General features: G+C 49.1%; 1 protein-coding gene across 8 annotated transcripts in view; it reads right to left on the minus strand.

Annotated features, from left to right (window-relative positions):
- LONRF3 (LON peptidase N-terminal domain and ring finger 3) overlaps window positions 1-18,585 on the minus strand; it is a 134,091-nt gene that overhangs the window by 23,443 nt on the left and 92,063 nt on the right. For 3 of the 8 annotated variants that reach the window (XM_039842495.1, XM_039842493.1, XM_039842492.1), the window contains 4 exons: window positions 16,987-17,126; window positions 10,537-10,655; window positions 7,079-7,201; window positions 735-981 (listed from right to left, as the gene is read on the minus strand). In XM_039842495.1, coding sequence (XP_039698429.1) covers window positions 735-981; window positions 7,079-7,201; window positions 10,537-10,655; window positions 16,987-17,126 — 629 coding nt within the window. Of the gene's footprint in view, window positions 1-734; window positions 982-3,040; window positions 3,197-7,078; window positions 7,202-10,536; window positions 10,656-13,297; window positions 14,299-16,986; window positions 17,127-18,585 lie in introns of those variants that run through there. The other 5 variants (XR_005648588.1, XM_039842491.1, XM_039842497.1 and 2 more) reach the window with 3 other exon arrangements.

Genomic DNA, 18,585 nt, shown 5'->3' on the forward strand with positions numbered 1-18,585 from the left:
CCTTGGTTCCACAGACAGTACTTCTGAGGCAAAAAGAACCCAATTACTTTTTCAGTTTGCCACTCTCACCCACTTCCCAGAGAGCTGATTTAGTGGTCACCTGATCCAATGAGAATGGAGTACCCTGAAGTAGGCTCTCAAGGTGTCCAGCAGCCCGATAGAAAGAGAAGCGCAAGTCAAGGAATATCCAGGAGCCTTGGGGACTTCCTTTAAATGCAACAGGCACCTCACGCAGTAGCAGCAACTCCATGGACTGAGCCAGGCCCTCAGAGCTGATACTGGATCTTGGCACTGCCTACCACCCTTGGAAAGATATCAAGCTGCAGCTGCTGCTTCTCAGATGCCTACCTACAGGAACACAACTAGGAATGAGCAGAGTGTGGCCTGATTACGAGGCCCTGGTCTTCCATTCCCGGAACAGGGATGGGAATAGGGAGAAGTTGGTCTGACAGGAAGTGACACCATCAAGGGCATCTGATGTCATTACTTGAGACTGACACTGTGTTTGACCTTATGCCTTGGCTTTCCATTATAATTGTTATTGAGCACTGGCAGTACACTGGGAACTGTGCATGTTCTCACAGCAGTCACTCTGAGGTGGCACAGCTAAGTACCAGAGCTGGGACACACAACCAGAGCCTGAGGAGCCCTCATATGGAGGGCAAGTAACTTGCATATATTGGGGAGCCCAGGCATCTCCTCTAAGCCCCTTTCTCCCTGTGTAGAGTCGATACCTGGCTTAGAGGCTTTATTAGACACCTCTTGGTCTTGGGGTTCAACTTGACAATGTTTCCTTTTCTTTTCCTGGCATTTTCCAGTCTTGATGGAGGCAGCATTCCCCTTCTCCTCTTCTCCTTTCTTATCTTTGATGTTGCCTTGATGCCCTTCCCCCTTTACTTTTGCTGGTTTCATTGGGCTGCTGCAGTTCCCCCTGGCTGCTGTTTCTTCTTGTCTAGAACAATGTGGGAGCTCTGGATTTTCCTGGAGGAAGAAAGAGCCAAACATCAGAATCTAATACAGGGGACAGAGAGAGAACTGTACAGCCCTGATCATTTAGTGGACACATAGCTTAATGGGGTGGGGGGCAGTCGTAAGGCATATTTCCCACTTCTGTCCACAATGCATCAGCAAGAAAGGCATATCCAGCTTGGGTGGAGTTAGGGGACTTCCCTAGGCAAGGACAAAAAGGTATGTAGAGGAAAGATTCCTTGGGTAGTGGTGAAAGGGATAGATGTAAGGTGTAGCACCAGTTCCCTCTCCTATCCAGATCATTCCCTAGTTACCTCATTAGGGAAACTAAAGTATGCAGGGAAGTAAACATGTCACTCAGTGCTTCCTCTTACCCTCACTGCCATTCCAGGCCATCTGCAAGCCCCACAGCCCAGCTCCAAAAGGACTTTCGGTAAAGCTTTGACACAGGTGTGTCCACAGGCCTGCAGAGTTACCTCATGCTCCAAAGCTACATAGTATACTGGTCAAACAAACTAGGGACAAATTATTCCTTTTACTAGGTTTTTGGGGAAAAGTCTGAAAAAGAGACAAAAACATTTCCCAAAACAATCAATACTGCCTCTAGCCTTTTAAAGAATTTTTGTCCAGGAGAGAGAAATTTGAAAATGGATCTAGAAATAAATCCAATGACAAGGATTTGTGTGGATTTACCTGGAGAATCCTTCTCCACTCTAAATCCATAGTCTATAGGTCAAAATGTTCATGTTCTTGTTCCTCTTCTAACCCTTACAAAAAATGGTAGACAGATGAAAAATGGGGAGCATACAGTTGGGAGAAAACAATGAGGTGAGGAGAAAAAGGATGTGGGTTTTCTGTCTCTAACCTGGGGAGTTCAGGGTTTTTTTTTCCCCCCAGCACTATAACAATGCTGCATCCTCAACTTTCCATGAGCCCCGCGCATTGTTTACACAGGAGTACACTGCTTAGCAAAGCAAAGTTTGGGTGGAAATCCCATCCCTGTTCCCCATCTGGCTCTCAATGGAAAGCCAGGGGTGCTCTTTTTCTTCATGTCGGATTAAGCTGCAATTAGAAGTCACTCCAGGCACTTAGGTTCAATGTTGCTGTTCTCAGTCATGGACTCATCATCTCAAACAATTATTAAAATGCACTAGAGGTTATCTGAGTTCTGGGTCCCCCCCCCAACACACACTTTTTTGAGTTGGGCACACCGGCATTTTATTCCTTCTCCAGAGCAGGGCAAGAAGCTGAGAAAATCTAGGTTTTTCACCTGTCAGAGAACCCAAGAAACCCTGGAGATCCCAAGGCTTACACACAGGGGAAGAACACAGGGCACACATGGAGGTGTGCTGCCCCAAGGTGTGGAGGTAGTCAACACTAATCTCTGCCTTCAGGTCTGAACCTCTGAGCCCCAGCTGCTGCCCACTTGCCCTCTGCTGGAAAGCCAGAGCCTGGAGTCCAGCTCTCCGTGGTTCTGTTCCCTTATTTTTGAAGAAAGACACAAATACCTGTGTTCCTCCCAGCAACTTAACACTTCCCAAAATTGCTTCCTTTTCTCTTCAGCCTCAAATGTGTACCAGAAGTCTACTTATGTGTAAGACACGGTGAGGGAATAGGAAATTACCTCCACTTGGGGATCAAATGGACTTGTCTTTACACAAAGAACTCAGCTGGCACTCAAAGACCAGCAGCTTAAACAAACAAAAAGCAGGAAAGGAGGGGCTGTTGGGATCCTCTTCCCAGTTTTCACCCCTAAGCTGACAAAGCCACCCCACTGAATGGCTCCAGGTGAAGTGGGCCAATTCCTCTCTAGTTCTGTCAAATCTCTCTCTCAGCTGGATCTGAGCAAGAACTGAAAAATGAATGTAACAAATCGTAAACCCTGGGACCATGCCTAAAATCCAGTTTTAAGAAATAACCTTCTAGCAAAGAACAAAACCACTAACAACTCCATTTCTTCTTTCTCAGGAACTGAAGCAGAAGAGGTAGGGCTCACTCCCCAAGTTTGCCCACAAAACAGCCAAACGAAGCATCACGAAGTCACGAACAAGCTGGGTGGGTTGAGTTTTACCTGTGACAACTTTGATAGATTATGGCTGGTGCCTTCAGTAGCCATTGACTTTACGTGTTCCTTTAATCTAAGGTGAGGTGCCAACAGCTTCAGGATATCGGGAGAATGTTCCTGAGAATCCCCTGGGACTGATGGTGAAAATAAACTAAGGAGAAGCTGTGACATAAAACAGAAGACTTCACTACTTAAGTTTCAACAGATGCTCAGTTGCATGGGGAGGAGTAGATAGGGGCAGAGGGCAGAGCTTGCAGGGCAAAACTCCAAGGAGAAAGCCTTAGACCAGAGAGACCCTGACAGACTATGATAGGAGGCCTCACTTCAGGGTGTATACAATCACCTGGGAGCTTATGAAAACTCCAGGTTCTAAGTTCCCACACCTGGCTCCCCAGGTCTGGAGTGTGGCTCAGCAATCTGCATTCTGAAAAGGTGCCACAGATGCCTCTGTCACCATAGCCAAAGTTAAGAACTCCTATTCTGGTGCTACTATTCTATAGAAATATCACAGTAGGATTTAAAAACCTATCTATGAGGAAAAAGATGAAGAGGACGAGGGACAAATATCATCTGGGGGACCTAGAGTCATGTCCATAACACTCCAGTGGGTAGATGTCTATAATTGTCTTCTAGGTTCCTCAGTATTTCTTTCTTCTGACTGTCCATTTTGCTCCCTCCTCCCCCAAGCATCATCCCTGGATCTTTAATCCCTTCCTCAGTGAAGTGCTAGAAAAAGCAGAAGCCAATCTCCTTTCCTCTTTTCCCAGCTTCTCTTCCCCAGTTCTGACCCTTGTTTTCCAGAAAATGTCAGGTAACTTCAAGTACTAGTACTGGGGCAGGCAGGTTCCAGTGTATGGCTGGTTCCCTTGCAATTGGATAAGCTGGTTGAGTGAGATCTAGAAACGACTGGGAGTCAAAGATGTGTATTCTAGTGCAGGCTATACTATGAGCTACCCACATTCTGTGCCAACAGAGATTATGAATACACATATGTATATATTGTATGTAACATGTAACACAGTAGGACAGGTCACTGGCTTCTTAAGCATATTCAAGGCCACCATGTGGCCCCATCGTATTTGGAGACCTACTGAAGGGTGCTCCACCCCCTTGCTCAGGGTACATAGTCAGGGTACTAATTGATCAAGAGAATCTGACAGAAACTCTAACCAAACTCTCTCCAGTTTGATTTGTTCCCTTGCTGGACCTCAGCAGTTCCTTCATGATGTTCCTTCAGATGCCAGCACTTGCTACATAGCCAAACCCTGCTCAGCCTTCAAGGCTCAGCTTTAGTACTGCCTTCCCCTACTACCTCAGCCTCCCTATCTCACCTGTCCTTTCATCTTCTCTACTACACCATAATATAGCACCTTACACTACACAGTCTTGTGTTAGCCTCAAATTGTGTCACAGATGTCTTTCTCATTGACCAGATGACCAGCTTCTGGAGGGCACATAACAGATGTCCAATAGATTCTCATCACACTGGACAGAATTAAATTAAGACACTTATCCATTCCAGGGTCCTGTGAGAGGCCTAGGGTTCAGGCCCAAAGTCCTCAGACAGATCCTTATCTTTCCTTCCAGCTCTGGGAAACCCATCTCCCAGGTCTAAGTTGGTAAAGGAGTGAGGTGGGAAGCACTCATAGTGCCCAGAACCATAAATGCCAGCTTTCAGAGGCGCCTTCTCCACAGGGGCCAAAATTGGCTCTCAGAAGACCTCCTGCATGGTCCAACAGGACCAACCCACTTCTGAAGCAGTCTCCCTGAAATTCTCCCAAAAAGAGAAGATGCTCTTCAGTAGCAGCCACACAACATCCTAAGGTAAAAGGATAAAAGGGCAGAACATATGGAAGGGAAAGGGAGGCAGAAACAACAGCAGTACTTTACTTCTTCCCTTTACTACCTACGATCTCATTCTAGGCTTTCCTAATGGCTTTGGAAAACAAAAGTTGGGGTCAATTTTCAGTGACAATAATCATTTCACATGAATGAAAGCCAATTCCACTTTGGGTTATCCTTAGAAAGGTCTAAATGGGTCAAGAAGGGGGGAAAAAAGAATCTGAGGTCTGTAAGTGTCTAAGGTAGCTAATTAATGCCAAGTGAACCTGGACCGTCTCTGTCAAATCTTTAGCTCTGAAAATGGAACAATCCAATAAATAAGCACTGCTGAGGGCCCTTCAATGGCTGCCATGCCCTCATCACACTCAGTGGAAATTTGCCTGTAAAGTCTTGTCCCAGCTTCAAAACTCCAGAACACTCATTATAGGCATATGCTAGCTTGTACTGTCTGGCATTTATATTGCATTGAATAACACATGCAGGATTGTAAGGTCCGGAAGGACTGAGGCTGTGGCTTATGCCTCTTTGGATTTCCAGAGCTTAGCATAATGCCTTGCCCTGTCCAGTTAGGTAGGTGTGGAAATGACACTAGATGGTCTATAAGAGTGGCTGGAAAGAGAGGTCAACCCAAATGATGATACCAGAGCCTCTCAGGCCACCTGGAAAATGGGCAAATGGGAATAAAGTATCCATTTACTGCTGGACCCAACACCTGCCTCTGCTGGCCTTTGCACTTTCTGTTCCCAAAGTCAAGGTTCTTCTAATCTCCCTTCTCCATCCACCCCAGAACTGGATGGTCCCGTTGCTACTCTCCACCCAACTCCAGCAGTGAGTGCTGAGACTCCTGGCATGTCCTCCCTGGACAGCAGGATGGAGCAGCTAGGAAGGCAGACTCTGGAAGCAGATGGAGTTGGGTTTGAATGCTCTTCTACCAATTACTAGCTGTGTGACATTGGGGAAATCACCAACTCTCAGCTTCCTTGTCCATCTCATCTGTAACACGGGGATAAAATAGCAGTACTTATCCCATAGGGATGTTGTGGGGATTAAATTATATCTTTCACAGAGAGCCCTAGCATAGTTCCTGGTACATAGGAAATGCTCAATAAATATTAGCTATTATTATTATTCATCCCATGGACTACACTTAAGATTTGGGGAAGGGTCCACAGCTGGGAATACTTCTCCACCACCATTGCTCCTCTCAAGAACACTTTGTCCACATTCCCAAACCAGGTCAAAGCAATTTCCCAGAAAAGAAATCTTTTGTCAAAGGCAGAATCTCCAGAGTTCCACTTCCTTTAGTTCATTGATTTTGCTAAAGATTCCTTTCTGGAGCCTTCAGAAATCAGTCCTGACTCTTGCTCCCTTTCTCCATCTGCTTCTCTGCTAAACCATGCAGGGACAGAAGCACTTGAGGTGTAGTGGTGACTTGGAGGTGGGGCACAAGGAGAGCAGAGGCCACCCCAACTTCAGGCCAATTAGCCAGATACCCTGAGAGTACACTGCAGAAGAGTAAGCAACAAAGTCTGTGAAGTGAGGATGCTTGAGCCTTCATTAATGCTTCCAGTGTTTCATGCAACTTTTTAAAATAACGACATTCTTCTGGGATTCAAGAACTGGAATGACTATTTGGATTATATTGTAATGGTCCTTGACTTACATTTGTGAGACAGTGTATGTTTTATTTATAGCAAAGGAGCTAAAGGTTGGAGTTCTGCATATGGCAGAGGAGATGGGAACCAGCATCCATCCATTCTGAGTAGCTGGCTTCACAGTGTGGCTGATGAAACTGTGACTCAGTCAAAGAAAAGTTCTATAACTGTAGGGAGCTCCGCATCACTGACCTCTCATCAACAGCCAGAATCTCCTCAGTGAGTCCCCATCTCAATGTTAACTTGTTTAGCTTTATTTTGTTTTGTTTTGTTTTTGTAGCACTGATGACCCAGAGAAAGGAACAAGAATGTTCCTCACAGGCTCCTACAGAAATGCAGGAACTGTCGATTGATTGTACATGCCAAGAAGACAGTGTTTGGGGGAAATCAATTGGTACTTGTGTCTCCCTCTGGTTCCCTTAGCCCAGGGAGCCACTCACTCAAGAATCCAGATGCCAGGGAGGACAGTTCCCTTATTCCCCTCCCTGAAGAAGACAGAGAGGTGGGAGCCCATTGGGCAGCTGGACCTCATGTCATCTCAACTCACCCTTTGGGCTTCAGATCTTGCTCTTTTGTTCTTTCCATCCAGGGACACACAATATAGAAACTCTCTTAGTGCTTCCTCCACCTTGCCTAGGGTGGCTAAGGCTTGTGCTTTTCTGAAGTGTGCCTGGAAGAAAACATTAGCATTGAATCCCATTCTTATTCGCCTTCTTCCCATCTACAGCCCTGTAATGTAATTAACTATTCCAAAGCCCATTTTAAAGAAGACAAAACTGAGACCCAGAAAAGTGACTTGCTTAAAGTAACAGCTGGTAAATTCTGGAATCAGGGTTTGAGCCTGGGACTGACTGACACCAAAGTCCAAATTCTTAACTACAGGGAAGTACTACCTCTCCTCAACCTGTCCCACTGCTGTATTAGAGGGACCACCAGGTAACAAGAACCCTGAGTTGAGCACATACTAACCAGCTTCCAGGACTTGCCCAGATACGCCCTCCTATTAACTAGTCTGTCAAACAGAAGCCTAGTCCACATTACTGGCTTGAGTGACCATCTGTACTTACTGATCATTTTTCAGAAGAGGCCCAAGATAAGGGATGTGACCTCTCCAGACCTCAAAGGCAAAGCTAAAACTACAATTGTGATCATAGTAATTAAATAAAAAAAATAAATAAAAATGAAACAATTATTTCAATAGATGCAAAAAAGCATTTGACAAAATCCAGCACCCTTTCATGATAAAAAAACACTCAACAGAATAGAAGGAAACCTTCTCAACTTGACAAAAGACATCTATGAAAAACTCACAACTAACATCATAATGGTGAAAACCCTTCTCCACAAAGAAGACAGTACTCTTTTGAGGACTAAGCAGGGGCTGAGCAAATGCTTTCACTCCTGTGGGCTCAGCTCACTTCTACTCCTTCGCCATGCCTTTAAGAATAAAGAAGTTTTAGGGCTCCTCAGGATCCAAGCCCAACTGCCCAGGGAGAGAATCTCTAGGGATAGCAGAGGAGCATCCTGAGGAAGAGGAAGAAAGATGAAAAGAGGTGAAAAGAGGGCCGCCCTCTCTCTATGCCTTGGGACAGGTGGCCCTTGCAACCTGGCTTGGAGGGCATTCCTCTTGAGTCATCTAGGCTGCCCCTCAGGGACTGCTCTCCACTCCCTTGCCTCCACAGCTGATCCTGAGTTCAACTTAGTGAAGGAAATGATCCAGGTTGTGGCTGCTGAGTACTCCCCTGCCTTCCCTTCTAACATGCTACAGGCCCAGTGCCTCAGGCTCCCACCTGGCTACAGGGATCCACTGGAATCTGTTTTCTTGAGCAGTGTCCCCTGCTCCAAACCCCTTCGGGACCTCTCCTCATGTCCTCCACCCTCCTCCTGGAGCCTAATCTCTGGCTGCTAGTGGATGCTGATGGCTTATTGCTCCTCCCACAAGTGTTTATCAAGGGCCCTCTGGAGAAAGACTTGTGTGACATTTCAGGGCGGCTAGGGAGGATAAGTGTTGGGAGATTGGAGAGGCCTCTGGGATCCCACCAATCCTAACAAGCAGCAACCCACATACTCCACCTGCTCAGGGCAGCCAGCTTACCCCAGTGAGAGCTGTATCACCTGCAGGATATTTTGAGAACCCCACTGAACCCTGGCTGGTTGGCTAGAATAGGACTGCAAAAGGTAAACCACTCCCACAGGAGCATTTGACATAGTAATGGTAGGAAATATGCAAATTGGAGTGTGAAGTAGTTTTGAATTATATGCATCAGTTCAATGTCTTCTCAACCTCTGAGACAATAGAGTTCTCTCATCACTACCTCTCCACTTACCTTTGGGATAGTGAAACTGATATTTAATACTACCATCAACTCTTCCTTCACTGGGAAGTCACTTTTCCTATTTCATCCAAAAGGGTCTACTACTCCCTTAGCCCTGCTTCCTACTGCACTATCGAGGTCTCCACCCTTAGGCCCTAGGTTTAGGGTGGGAGCAGAAAAGGTTGCAGGAGAAGTCCTCCTACCCCTCAGAGCAGCTCCCTGACCTGCACTGCTACAAGGCCTGAAATGCTCCCACTGAAGCTCTTTTGGGTTAAGACACTGGTGACTTTTAGTAAACTGTAAATGTGTCCTTTGGGAAAGAGAACATACTAATCCATAATCACCCATGAAAACCTTCTCATGAAAGAACATATGAGATTTACTCCAATACTAATTGCCCAGTATGCAGATTCATAATGTTTTTTATCTAAAGTTCCCAGATCTAAAAAAGTCTGATAATCCAATATTTTTATAAGCTTGACATCAAAAGTCATGAGGTGGAAAAATCTATCCTAAAATGATATAAAGTGTGCTTTATTCTTTATCCAACTTACTGTAAATTTTCATGTAATACGCTACTGAAATACTAGTGTGTTTGATTATGGGGCATTGTTCAGAGTTTGCTGAGGGTGTTACTTCATATAAGGTCTTTTTGAAATAGGAAACATTCTAAATTCTGAACACATCTGACCCCATGGGATTCAGATAAGGGATTATGGACCTGGACTTGGATAAGTTGAGTTTCCAAGGAAGGTATCCTGGCATTGTGTAGAGAGAGCACTACAGCAAATCCAGTATGTCTTATAGCTCACGGAATGGCCCCTTGGCCATGCTCACCTGTGACCCTCACTGCATCCCTATGAGGCAATCGGGGCAGATAGCAATAGCTTCATTTTGCAAACAAGGACACTTGGGGTCCAGAGAGTAAAGCAACTTCCCCATGGTTACTTAGCTGGCAAGTAGTCCCTGGCTCAAATCTAATCTTCTAAACCAAATATTGACATGTGTGTGGCTGAGGGCCAGTCCTGAGGCCAGGAAGAGATGCAGAAAGTGACACTTTGCCTTCTAGCATCCTGAGAGATGCTTAGTCTGTATTTCTCCCTACCCTCCATGTGATCTGAATTTTTGTGGATACTAGCAGGCTGACCGACTATATTAAGGACTCCAGATGGAACAACCAGCCAGCGATATTTCTATTACCTTCCTCTTTCTACTGTCCCTGGAAAATAATGGTGATGATGACAGCAAACACTTACGTGATGCTACGTGCCAGGCACTGTTCTAAGCATCTTACATGGATTAGCTCATGTAATCCCCAACAAACTCTGTTAAGTAGGTGTTTTAAATATCACCATTTTATAGATGAGGAGATGAGGCACAGGGAGGTCAAATAATTTGCCCAAGGTCACACAGCTTGTAAAAATAGCAGAGCTGGGACATAAACTCAGGCAGTTGGGCTCCCAAGTCCATGTTCTGGAGTCACAAAGCCCAAACTACTCTGCAGATCAAATTGGGGAAGAATCCAGTTCCAACCTGAGTCACTTTTTGTCAAGCTATCCCCAGCTACCTTGCAAAGCCTTCTCCTGGCTCTATTTGAGCTCTAGTGCCCCTGTCCCCCAGGATGGCAGCTCTTCCTGACAATTTCTATCTACAGTACAATCCTTTCCCATCCCTCCCATCCCACACTCACCTTAAAACCCATTGGGCGGAGCTTACATGCTATTTCTGCATCATGCAGTGCATCTTCATGAGACTCCAAGGTGAAATAAATTTGAGACCGGTTGCTATAAAGCAAGTGGTCATTTGGAGCTGCCAAAATGAGAGAAAAAAAGCCCTCATTAATGGCCCCCAGCAACAAACATGTGATAAGTACTATATGAGGATGGTAAGTTATTAAGATTTTTCTACTGCAGACCCAAAGGATTAGGGCTTAATTTCTAGCCCTAATACTGCCCCACCAACCACATCCCCAGTCACCTTCGGTCTGAGCTTCCTTAGCTATAAAGAAATAGTTTTTGCCCCTCTCTCAAGAAGTTCCTTAGAGAGCCTGTGGTGCCAGTGGTGCATCAGTGACTTTGACATAGAGAAAACCCTAGCACCCTGCTTTGTGGCTATACATGACTAGCAAGTGCCAGCCTGGCTTCTGAGTGAGGTATCACCCACAAGGAAACAGGCCCAGAAGGGGTGAGGAAGGTGGCCAGATGTGACCCTCATCCTGGCCACCAGGAAGACAAGTTCAAATTAATCTTCTGGTGCCATTAGCAACACCTCTGTCTACAAAACCCAGTACATATAAAGTTTCTCTGAAGAAAATGAAAATGCATATGCATGGCTCCATCTTCTCATTACAGATTGCCAAATGTGAATGAACCCAGACGAGGCGAGGCTTCTGACAATAAAGTGAGGGTGGCTCTCACCAACTCTCTAAATCAGTAGATGCCAAGGCTGGACAGGCCTTTAGAAATCATCTGGCTCAACCAACCCATTCTTCAAATGAAGGAAATCAAGCCCAGAGAGGGGAACACACCTGCTGAAAGTCACACAGCTATCTGGTCAGATTCATTGCTAACTGGTCAAACTTTGAATCTGGGGTGGGAGACAGGTTCCTTTTTCCTGAAAGGCAGGGGACTTCGAATAATGAGTTGGAGAGATAGGCTGTCTTCCAGCACAAAGAAACTCTTTGCTGGGGAGGCCCCTTTCCTCTTAGAAGGCTCAAGTGGTCTTGACATTTTCACCCTTACTGCTCTGATGATGCAAGAAAAAAAAAAAACAGGAAAGTGGTGCTGATACAAGGAAGCAGAGGAGGATGGGAAGGGCTTTCCTGGCCTTCTAAGATAGGCTTAAGTGGCCTCTACCTGTCTCCTTCATATTGCCCTGCTCTTCCCCGGTAACCTGGCTCCAGCTTCTGCTGCAGGAACAGGCTTTGTTGTTGTTTTCCCCCAGGGGTATGTCCAGGGCTTGCTTGGGTGCCCATTACTTGCTCTAAGGACAATAGCAAAGTGTTTACAGTGTTCTCTGTCCCTTCTTTTCTGCAGCATATGCCAGCCCAGTGGTAACTCACAATGTGCCTTACATGAGCAGTGTGTTTTTGAGGGGGAGGGGGAGTCCCCTTCTCCATCAGGTGCCAGTCTTGACCAGTCAGCCCTCGTTCCTCCTCCTCCTCCCCCATTACTTGTTGTCCGCTTGGGTGGAGATTCAACAAGTGGAGACTCCATCCCACCCCTCCTCTACCCGTCAGAGTCGGGCTCAGGGCACCTTCGGATCCCAGACCCCTGTCTGCACAGCCCCGCTGCCTCCATCCTGGCACGCTTCGCCAATCACCGTTCCCCACCAGCCAGGTGTTTCTGGCAGCTGACTGGAGCTGGGCAATACCGGCCAGCGGCTCAGCGGCAACTTCCTGGGGCCAGATGTCAGGGGCGAGGGTGTCAGGGGAACCTCTCCCTGGGGTAACTCGGGTGTCCTAGTCTGGCTGCAGGGGTGGGGCTGCCCACGTTGCCCTTGAACCTGCAAAGCCCACCCATCTGTCCCCAGGTAACTCGGGAAAGCGGGACAGAAGCATGTCACCTTTGCAGGCAGCCCACAGCCCCCGGGATCCCTGAGCAGTTGCAGGGCTGGTCGTCCTCAGGACTGGCCGGGTAGGGGTTCGAGGCAAGGGCGAAGGCTGCGGGCGGGCGGAGGGAGACATCTATTTCAGCCGAGGATCGTGTGATAGGAAGCGGTGACAATGAGTCACAGGGCAGCGGGGCGCGAGCGCTCCCCCCGCTTCAGGCTCGCAGGATGGTTTCCGAGGCGAGCGTGGCCCACTTCGGTTACCTCAGCCGTTACACAATCCAGCCCGCCCGCGCGAAGGAGGGGCCACCCGGCCCGGGCCGCTCGTGGCCCTTATGCAACCAGTGCTCTCCTGACCTAATTCCACTCCGGACCCACCCTACACGGAGCCGCGGCCTGGGAAGGGACACCTCCCGGCCGCAACGGAGGCCCGGGCCCGGCGGGACGGCAGAAGCAGGCGCCTAGAGAACACCTCGGCTGGCGGGAGCCTAGCGGAGCCCGCGCGAGAGTTGGAAGGGTGCGAAGTTCCTCTCCCCGCAGGGGAGGTGCGGGCAGGTGTAAGAGCAGAGGTAGGAGGGGAGGCAGGGAAACAGACGATGACACAGAGCAAGAAACGGAGTGACAAATGTGCGAAAGACTGAAAAAGACAGAGAAACAGAGTGCCACAAACAAGAACAGACACGCAGAAATACAGAAGGTAACAGGAGACAGAAAAGACAAAGAACAACAGACACAGAAAGGCAGAGACAGAGACAGAGAAATTGGTAGGAACAGAGACAAAATCAGAGATCGAACTTCAGAAACCCCTCCCCCACTCCAGTCCGGTCGGTCCCACGCTCCCTTGCGCGTGATCATTCCCCACCTCCCTGCGGGTTCATCGCCTGGCGGCGCGGTGGGCTCACCTAGCCTAACTGCCTCGTTGTACTTGAGCAGCGCCGCCTCCACCTGGCGCTCGCGGTACAGCCGGTTGCCCTCGTGCCGGAGCTGCGACGCCCGTGCCGGACCCGGGAACAACTTGCCGAGGAGACCGCTGAGCACCACGTTGACCCGCAGCGGCGGCGGCGCCTGCTGCCCAGCTCGCCAGGTCCCGCGCGCCCGTCCAGTGGCCACCATCAACGCAGAAAGTTTGACCCCACACAGCGCACAGCGCCGGTCGGCTGCCCGCCCGCGTTCCAGGCACAGTTTACAAAAGGTGTGGCCGCAGGACAAGGACACGGGGTCTGAAAGAAATCCATGGCACTTCCGGCACTTGAAGCCGTCCCACACCTCGGTGGCCTCAGCGGCCGTTGCCACCCCTGCCTCTTCCTCCACAAGCGCGCAGCTCGCCGCGCTGCTCCCGTCCACCGGCGCCGGCGCCGGCGCCGGAGCCTCGCCTTGTGGGACGTTCTCAGCCAAGCAGCGCACCAGCTGCTCCAGCTGCTCAGCCACCAGCTGCTGCCGCTCTGACAGTTGTCTGTACACCTCGAAGGCTTCCCGGAGGCGCGCCCCAGACGCTAGGGCGTCGGCCTGCGAGAGCAGGACTTTGCACTCTGGCGTCGAAGCCCTTGGAGGCTGCTCCAGCTCTGGCTCCCGCGTTGGTACAGGTGCGGGGCCTTCGGTAGCCGCTTCTGGATGGGGGCCCGTATCTACACGGGCCACTGATGCAGCCGGCTCCGCCAGATCTAAGTTGTTGCTACCGAGCTCAGCGGACAAGCTCAGCATCTGTCCAGTCTGCAATGAATCCATAGATAGAGGAACGCGCGGGAAGAGGCATCTAGGGGCCGAGAACCCGGAGCAGGGACCGGCGACTGGAGGGAATCGGGGCTGCCACCGCGGCCGCACCGCTGCACGCCAGTCCCTGCCGTGCCGCTCCGAGCTCCATGCCGGCAGCCCCGCGCCGCCTAATAACTGTCTTGTTTCAGCAAAGTGTTATATAAAGCGGCACCACGTGACGCACCGCCACGCTGTTCATTGGCCGGCGGCAGAGAAATTGTTACAAAACCAGACAGTTTTGTAACAGTGTTGCGCTTGCTTCTTTTGGCTTCGCTTTTCTTGGCTTCTTTTTGAGGTTGTTTGTGTTTACACTCCGCCTTATTTCCCCCTGGAAATGTGGTTCCTTATCGGAAGAGGGCGGGGAGAAAAACCCCAGTGTCTGCTCTCAGGCTTTCAGCTCCTAACTCTACCCCATCCACCTCCAAACTCGCCAGCAAACAGGTCCCTTCTGCCAGCCATTCGCTAGCAGCCCTCTTTCTCCGTCCTTCCCTGTAGAGGCCGGTACCTCAAGGCGCGCAGTACGCCCGGTCTTTCGGGACGCCCAAGTCTCGCCCTTCTAAGGGCTACAACTGCTGTCTGCGAAGGGAAGCGGGTTGGGAGGGTCCCTGGGAAGCACTCCAGTTCTTGTCCCAGCCCCGATCCGCGAGTCCTGGGAGCTCTGCTTCAGTTCCTCGCACTGTGGTCCCTGACCACCTTCCCCGAGTAGTACTCCAAAAGTAGTGAATTCGGTTATCCAAGGCACATGGTTTCGCGTGCTGGGAGCGACTCAGAGGAGTGGCTGGGTGGGTATGGAAGTTGGGCGGCGCGAACTGGGAGGTGGGTAACCCGCCTAGAGGATGCGCTTGCCAGCTTGGGCCCGGGGGAGGCGCCCCGCGTGCCCGGCTCCTCACCTCTTTCCCTCCCAACGCCGGATCCTGCGCGCGCCGCACTGGAGCCACACCCAGCCCTGGGGACCGCCCAGCGTATGGGTGCGGCCTTGAGATCTCAGCCTGAAGGGTCAGTGGGTACTCTAGAGGCGTGGGAGAATGGCCGGCGGAAGACGAGACCCAAGAGCGTGACTCCGGAGAAAGTCCGCGAATCCTGGCTCACTCCAGCGGCTGGCGGAGTTGCTTCCAGGTTCGCCGCTCCAGACCCCATAGTTCGAAAACCCACGCCTCATAGTCAGGGATTGCGCGCTAGGGGTAGGGTGGCGCATAATCCACGGCGGCTTGGCTCACAATGACTAGGGGGCCTCGAGGGTGCCCTGCTTAATTCCAGAAAGCCAGTGTGAACCGCCCACACACTGTCTCCCTCCCACCCCTACACTTCGGACATGAGCCACACACACAAATAAGTAGGCAATACTTAGAGACCTAAAGGAATAACGCACTTTTCCCAGCGTCATGCTGCCCGGAGCAGGGAGGAGGGGTCTGGGCTTGCCTCTGGCTCAGTCAGCCTCCGGATCTGCGGGCTCTGGGCAGTGCCTGGAGCAGTGCCCTGGGCAGAGCACCGCCCCTGGGGCCTGAAGACCTACAGTTGTCTCCTGCTGTGGCCACTTCTTAGCTGAATGACCTTGACAAGTGACCTAAACTCTGGGAGCCTTCGTTTGGGCTTCTGAACCAATGTCAGGGATGATCTTAGTTGGAATCAAGTCATGTTTCAGAGCTGCGGACCACAGGCTCCATCAGGCTTTATGTTGCTTTAGGTCGTTAATCCTTCCTTGAGTCAACACCAAGGTCACGGAGAACAGGTACTGTGCAGCATCCCTAGGGCCTCCCTCTGGTGAGACAGGACAGAGGAAGAGGGTCAGAGGAGAAAAGGAAAGCTGGCACATAGGGGAAATGGACCAAGAAAAGAGAGGAACTCAGGATGTAGCCAGAAAGGCATAAGGCACACATAGGAAAACCTAGTTTGCAGCCTCGACTTTGTCATAACTTGCTGTGAGACCGTGGGCAAGACCTCCAGGGAGGCCTTAATATCTCCTGATCTCCAAGGTTCCCTCCAGCCCTAACTGTGAGTAGCTTCTATTGTAAAACCAGATTTAACGATACCAGCTCAACTACTTAAGTACAAAGACTAGCCCAGATGTTGTGGATGGGTGCTTGGACAGGGGGTGAAGTCTGCAGTAATAGTGGAAGGGCAGGGGTGGATAAATGCCTGTCAGGCCTGAGGTAGATTTTAAAGATAGGGAAGTAAGGGAACTGGCCAGTAAGTGGAAGAGGTGGCTATGGGGGACAGTTGGGGAGAAGCTGGGGCTCCTAGCGACATGCTATCTAAAGCGAGCTCCTTTTACCCATAAATTTCCCCAGCTGTTGAATAAGGGTTGTCTTAATCCATTCAGGCTGCTATAACAAAATACCATAGACTGGGTGGCTTGTAAAAAACAGACATTTATTTCTCAAAGATATTTGTTTCTGGAGGCTGGGAAGTCCAAGATCAAGGCTCTGGCAGATTCAGTGTCTGGTCTGAACCTGCTTCCTGGTTCATAGGTGGCTGTCTTTTTGTCGTAAACTCACATGGTAGAAAAGGGCAAGAGATCTCCCTGGGGTATCTTTTATAAGGACACAAATGCCATTCATGAGGGAGTCCTCATGACCTAATCAGCTCCCAAAAGTTCAACCTCCAAATGTCATCACATTGGGGATTAGCTTTCAACTTATGAATTTTGGGGGGACACATTCAGTCTATAGCAGGGTCCCTAGCATTATCTACCTGCCCATTCTGGCTCCTGTAAGGAGGGACAGTCTGTGGCATAGGAAAGAGATTTATATGAAAAGGCCTTAAGACGAATAATGATGAAAATTTCTTAATTCAAGAGCTTTATCCATTTGACAAATTTAAAAAAATAGATGTTGGTTACTCAAAGTTATCTTCCAGATGCAGATCTGGGATGTGCCTTCCTCTCTGGACCAGTACACATCCCCTGGGTTAGTTTCCCTCCATTGTCCATCATGGGTGGAGAAACAAGGAGAAGGCCAAGTCAGGCAGAGGGTCTCAGTCCTGCAGGCATGGAGTAGAGATGCTCTCATCAGGCAGTCCTTCTAGCAGCTGCATGTGCCTGAGGCTGACAGTGAACTTGGTCAGGAATGTTAATAGCTGCCAGGGTGATGCAGGGTGCACTGTGCAAAAGGCAGTACCATCTACTCATTGAACAGGATTCATGAGGGTTTTACATTGTATTTTCAAATTCTGACTGCTTGTAAGATAACACCAAATGGGTTTCTATTGAATACTGGAAAACATTACCACAGTGGCTTTTTTTTTTCTTTATTTAAAGTAAACAAACATTACATTGTATACATTTGTGGACCAACTCAGACATCTCCTACTCAAAACTTCCTCCCCTCTGCCCTTACTAATTGGAGCTCCCTAGAGGGAGGGGAGAGGAGAGATTGACACTTTTTCAGATACGAATATTCCCTCTGGAGGGCCAGGATCTTCAAACCTGCACTTATTTTGCTAGGATCCCCATGTGGCTAAGGTTAACCAGGAAAAAGAGCAAGAGTTGATCTACATCTCCTTTCCAGCTGACTGCAGTAAGTGTTCCAACTAGGCTCCGAGGAACTTCTCTGGGGCCCAGAGGAGACAGCAGGCAGGCCTCAACCCTAGCTCCCTTCAGCTGGGGCAGCCTTATATCCACCTATTTCATTGAAGAAAGTCTTCCTCTTTTTTAAAATAAAAAGTTTGATAACCATGAAATTTTCATCTATGTTTATGAATTTTTTGAGCAACTTCTATGTACCAGGCACTGTTCTAGGTACTGGAGATGTATCAAAGCAGCACTTTGCTCCAAGGTCCTCCCTCACATATGGTAGCACATCTTTTTCCCAAACGTTCTTGTCTCCACTTCCCAGGCAGGCTGGAAGTTCTGTGAGGGATTAGTGTCTTGTGTCTTTCATCTCTTCCTCAGAGGACAGTATTTGAACAGATCATACTGAACATGGCAGTGAATTCTGGCCCTGGATGGCAGTGTGCAGAGGGACAAAAGGAAATCCAACTGGAAAGTCATACCTTTGTCCTGCATCATTCACAGAGGACATAGTGGGCATGCAGATAATTAAGTGTTGACAGTCCTATACTTGGGAAGGACTGCTAAACAGCTCTGGGATGGAAGAATCCAGTCAAAGCCAGGGGTCTGGTGTGAGGAGTGAGCAATCCATACACACATACACAGATAATATGCATGGAAGCTTGGCCAAAACACTTAATTGCTCTTTTCTTGAGTTTCTCAGACTGGCGGTAACCCATCAAATAGACAGTCCTTATAGAGGAAAAAAGGCATTGTGGGCATTAATAGCACTGACACGGAAAAGGCTGCCTCTTGCTATCTAGAGTAGCCCAAACCCAGAGCTAAAAGAAACATTACAGATCAGGCCTGGTTTCACAAATGAGGGAATTGAGGGCTAGAGAAGGCAAGTGATTTGCTTCAGGTCACAATGGGAGTTTGTGACACAGCCAG

This window comes from Pteropus medius, unplaced genomic scaffold (assembly GCF_902729225.1).
Source record: "Pteropus medius unplaced genomic scaffold, Ma_sr-lr_union100, whole genome shotgun sequence".
Taxonomy (NCBI): domain Eukaryota; kingdom Metazoa; phylum Chordata; class Mammalia; order Chiroptera; family Pteropodidae; genus Pteropus; species Pteropus medius.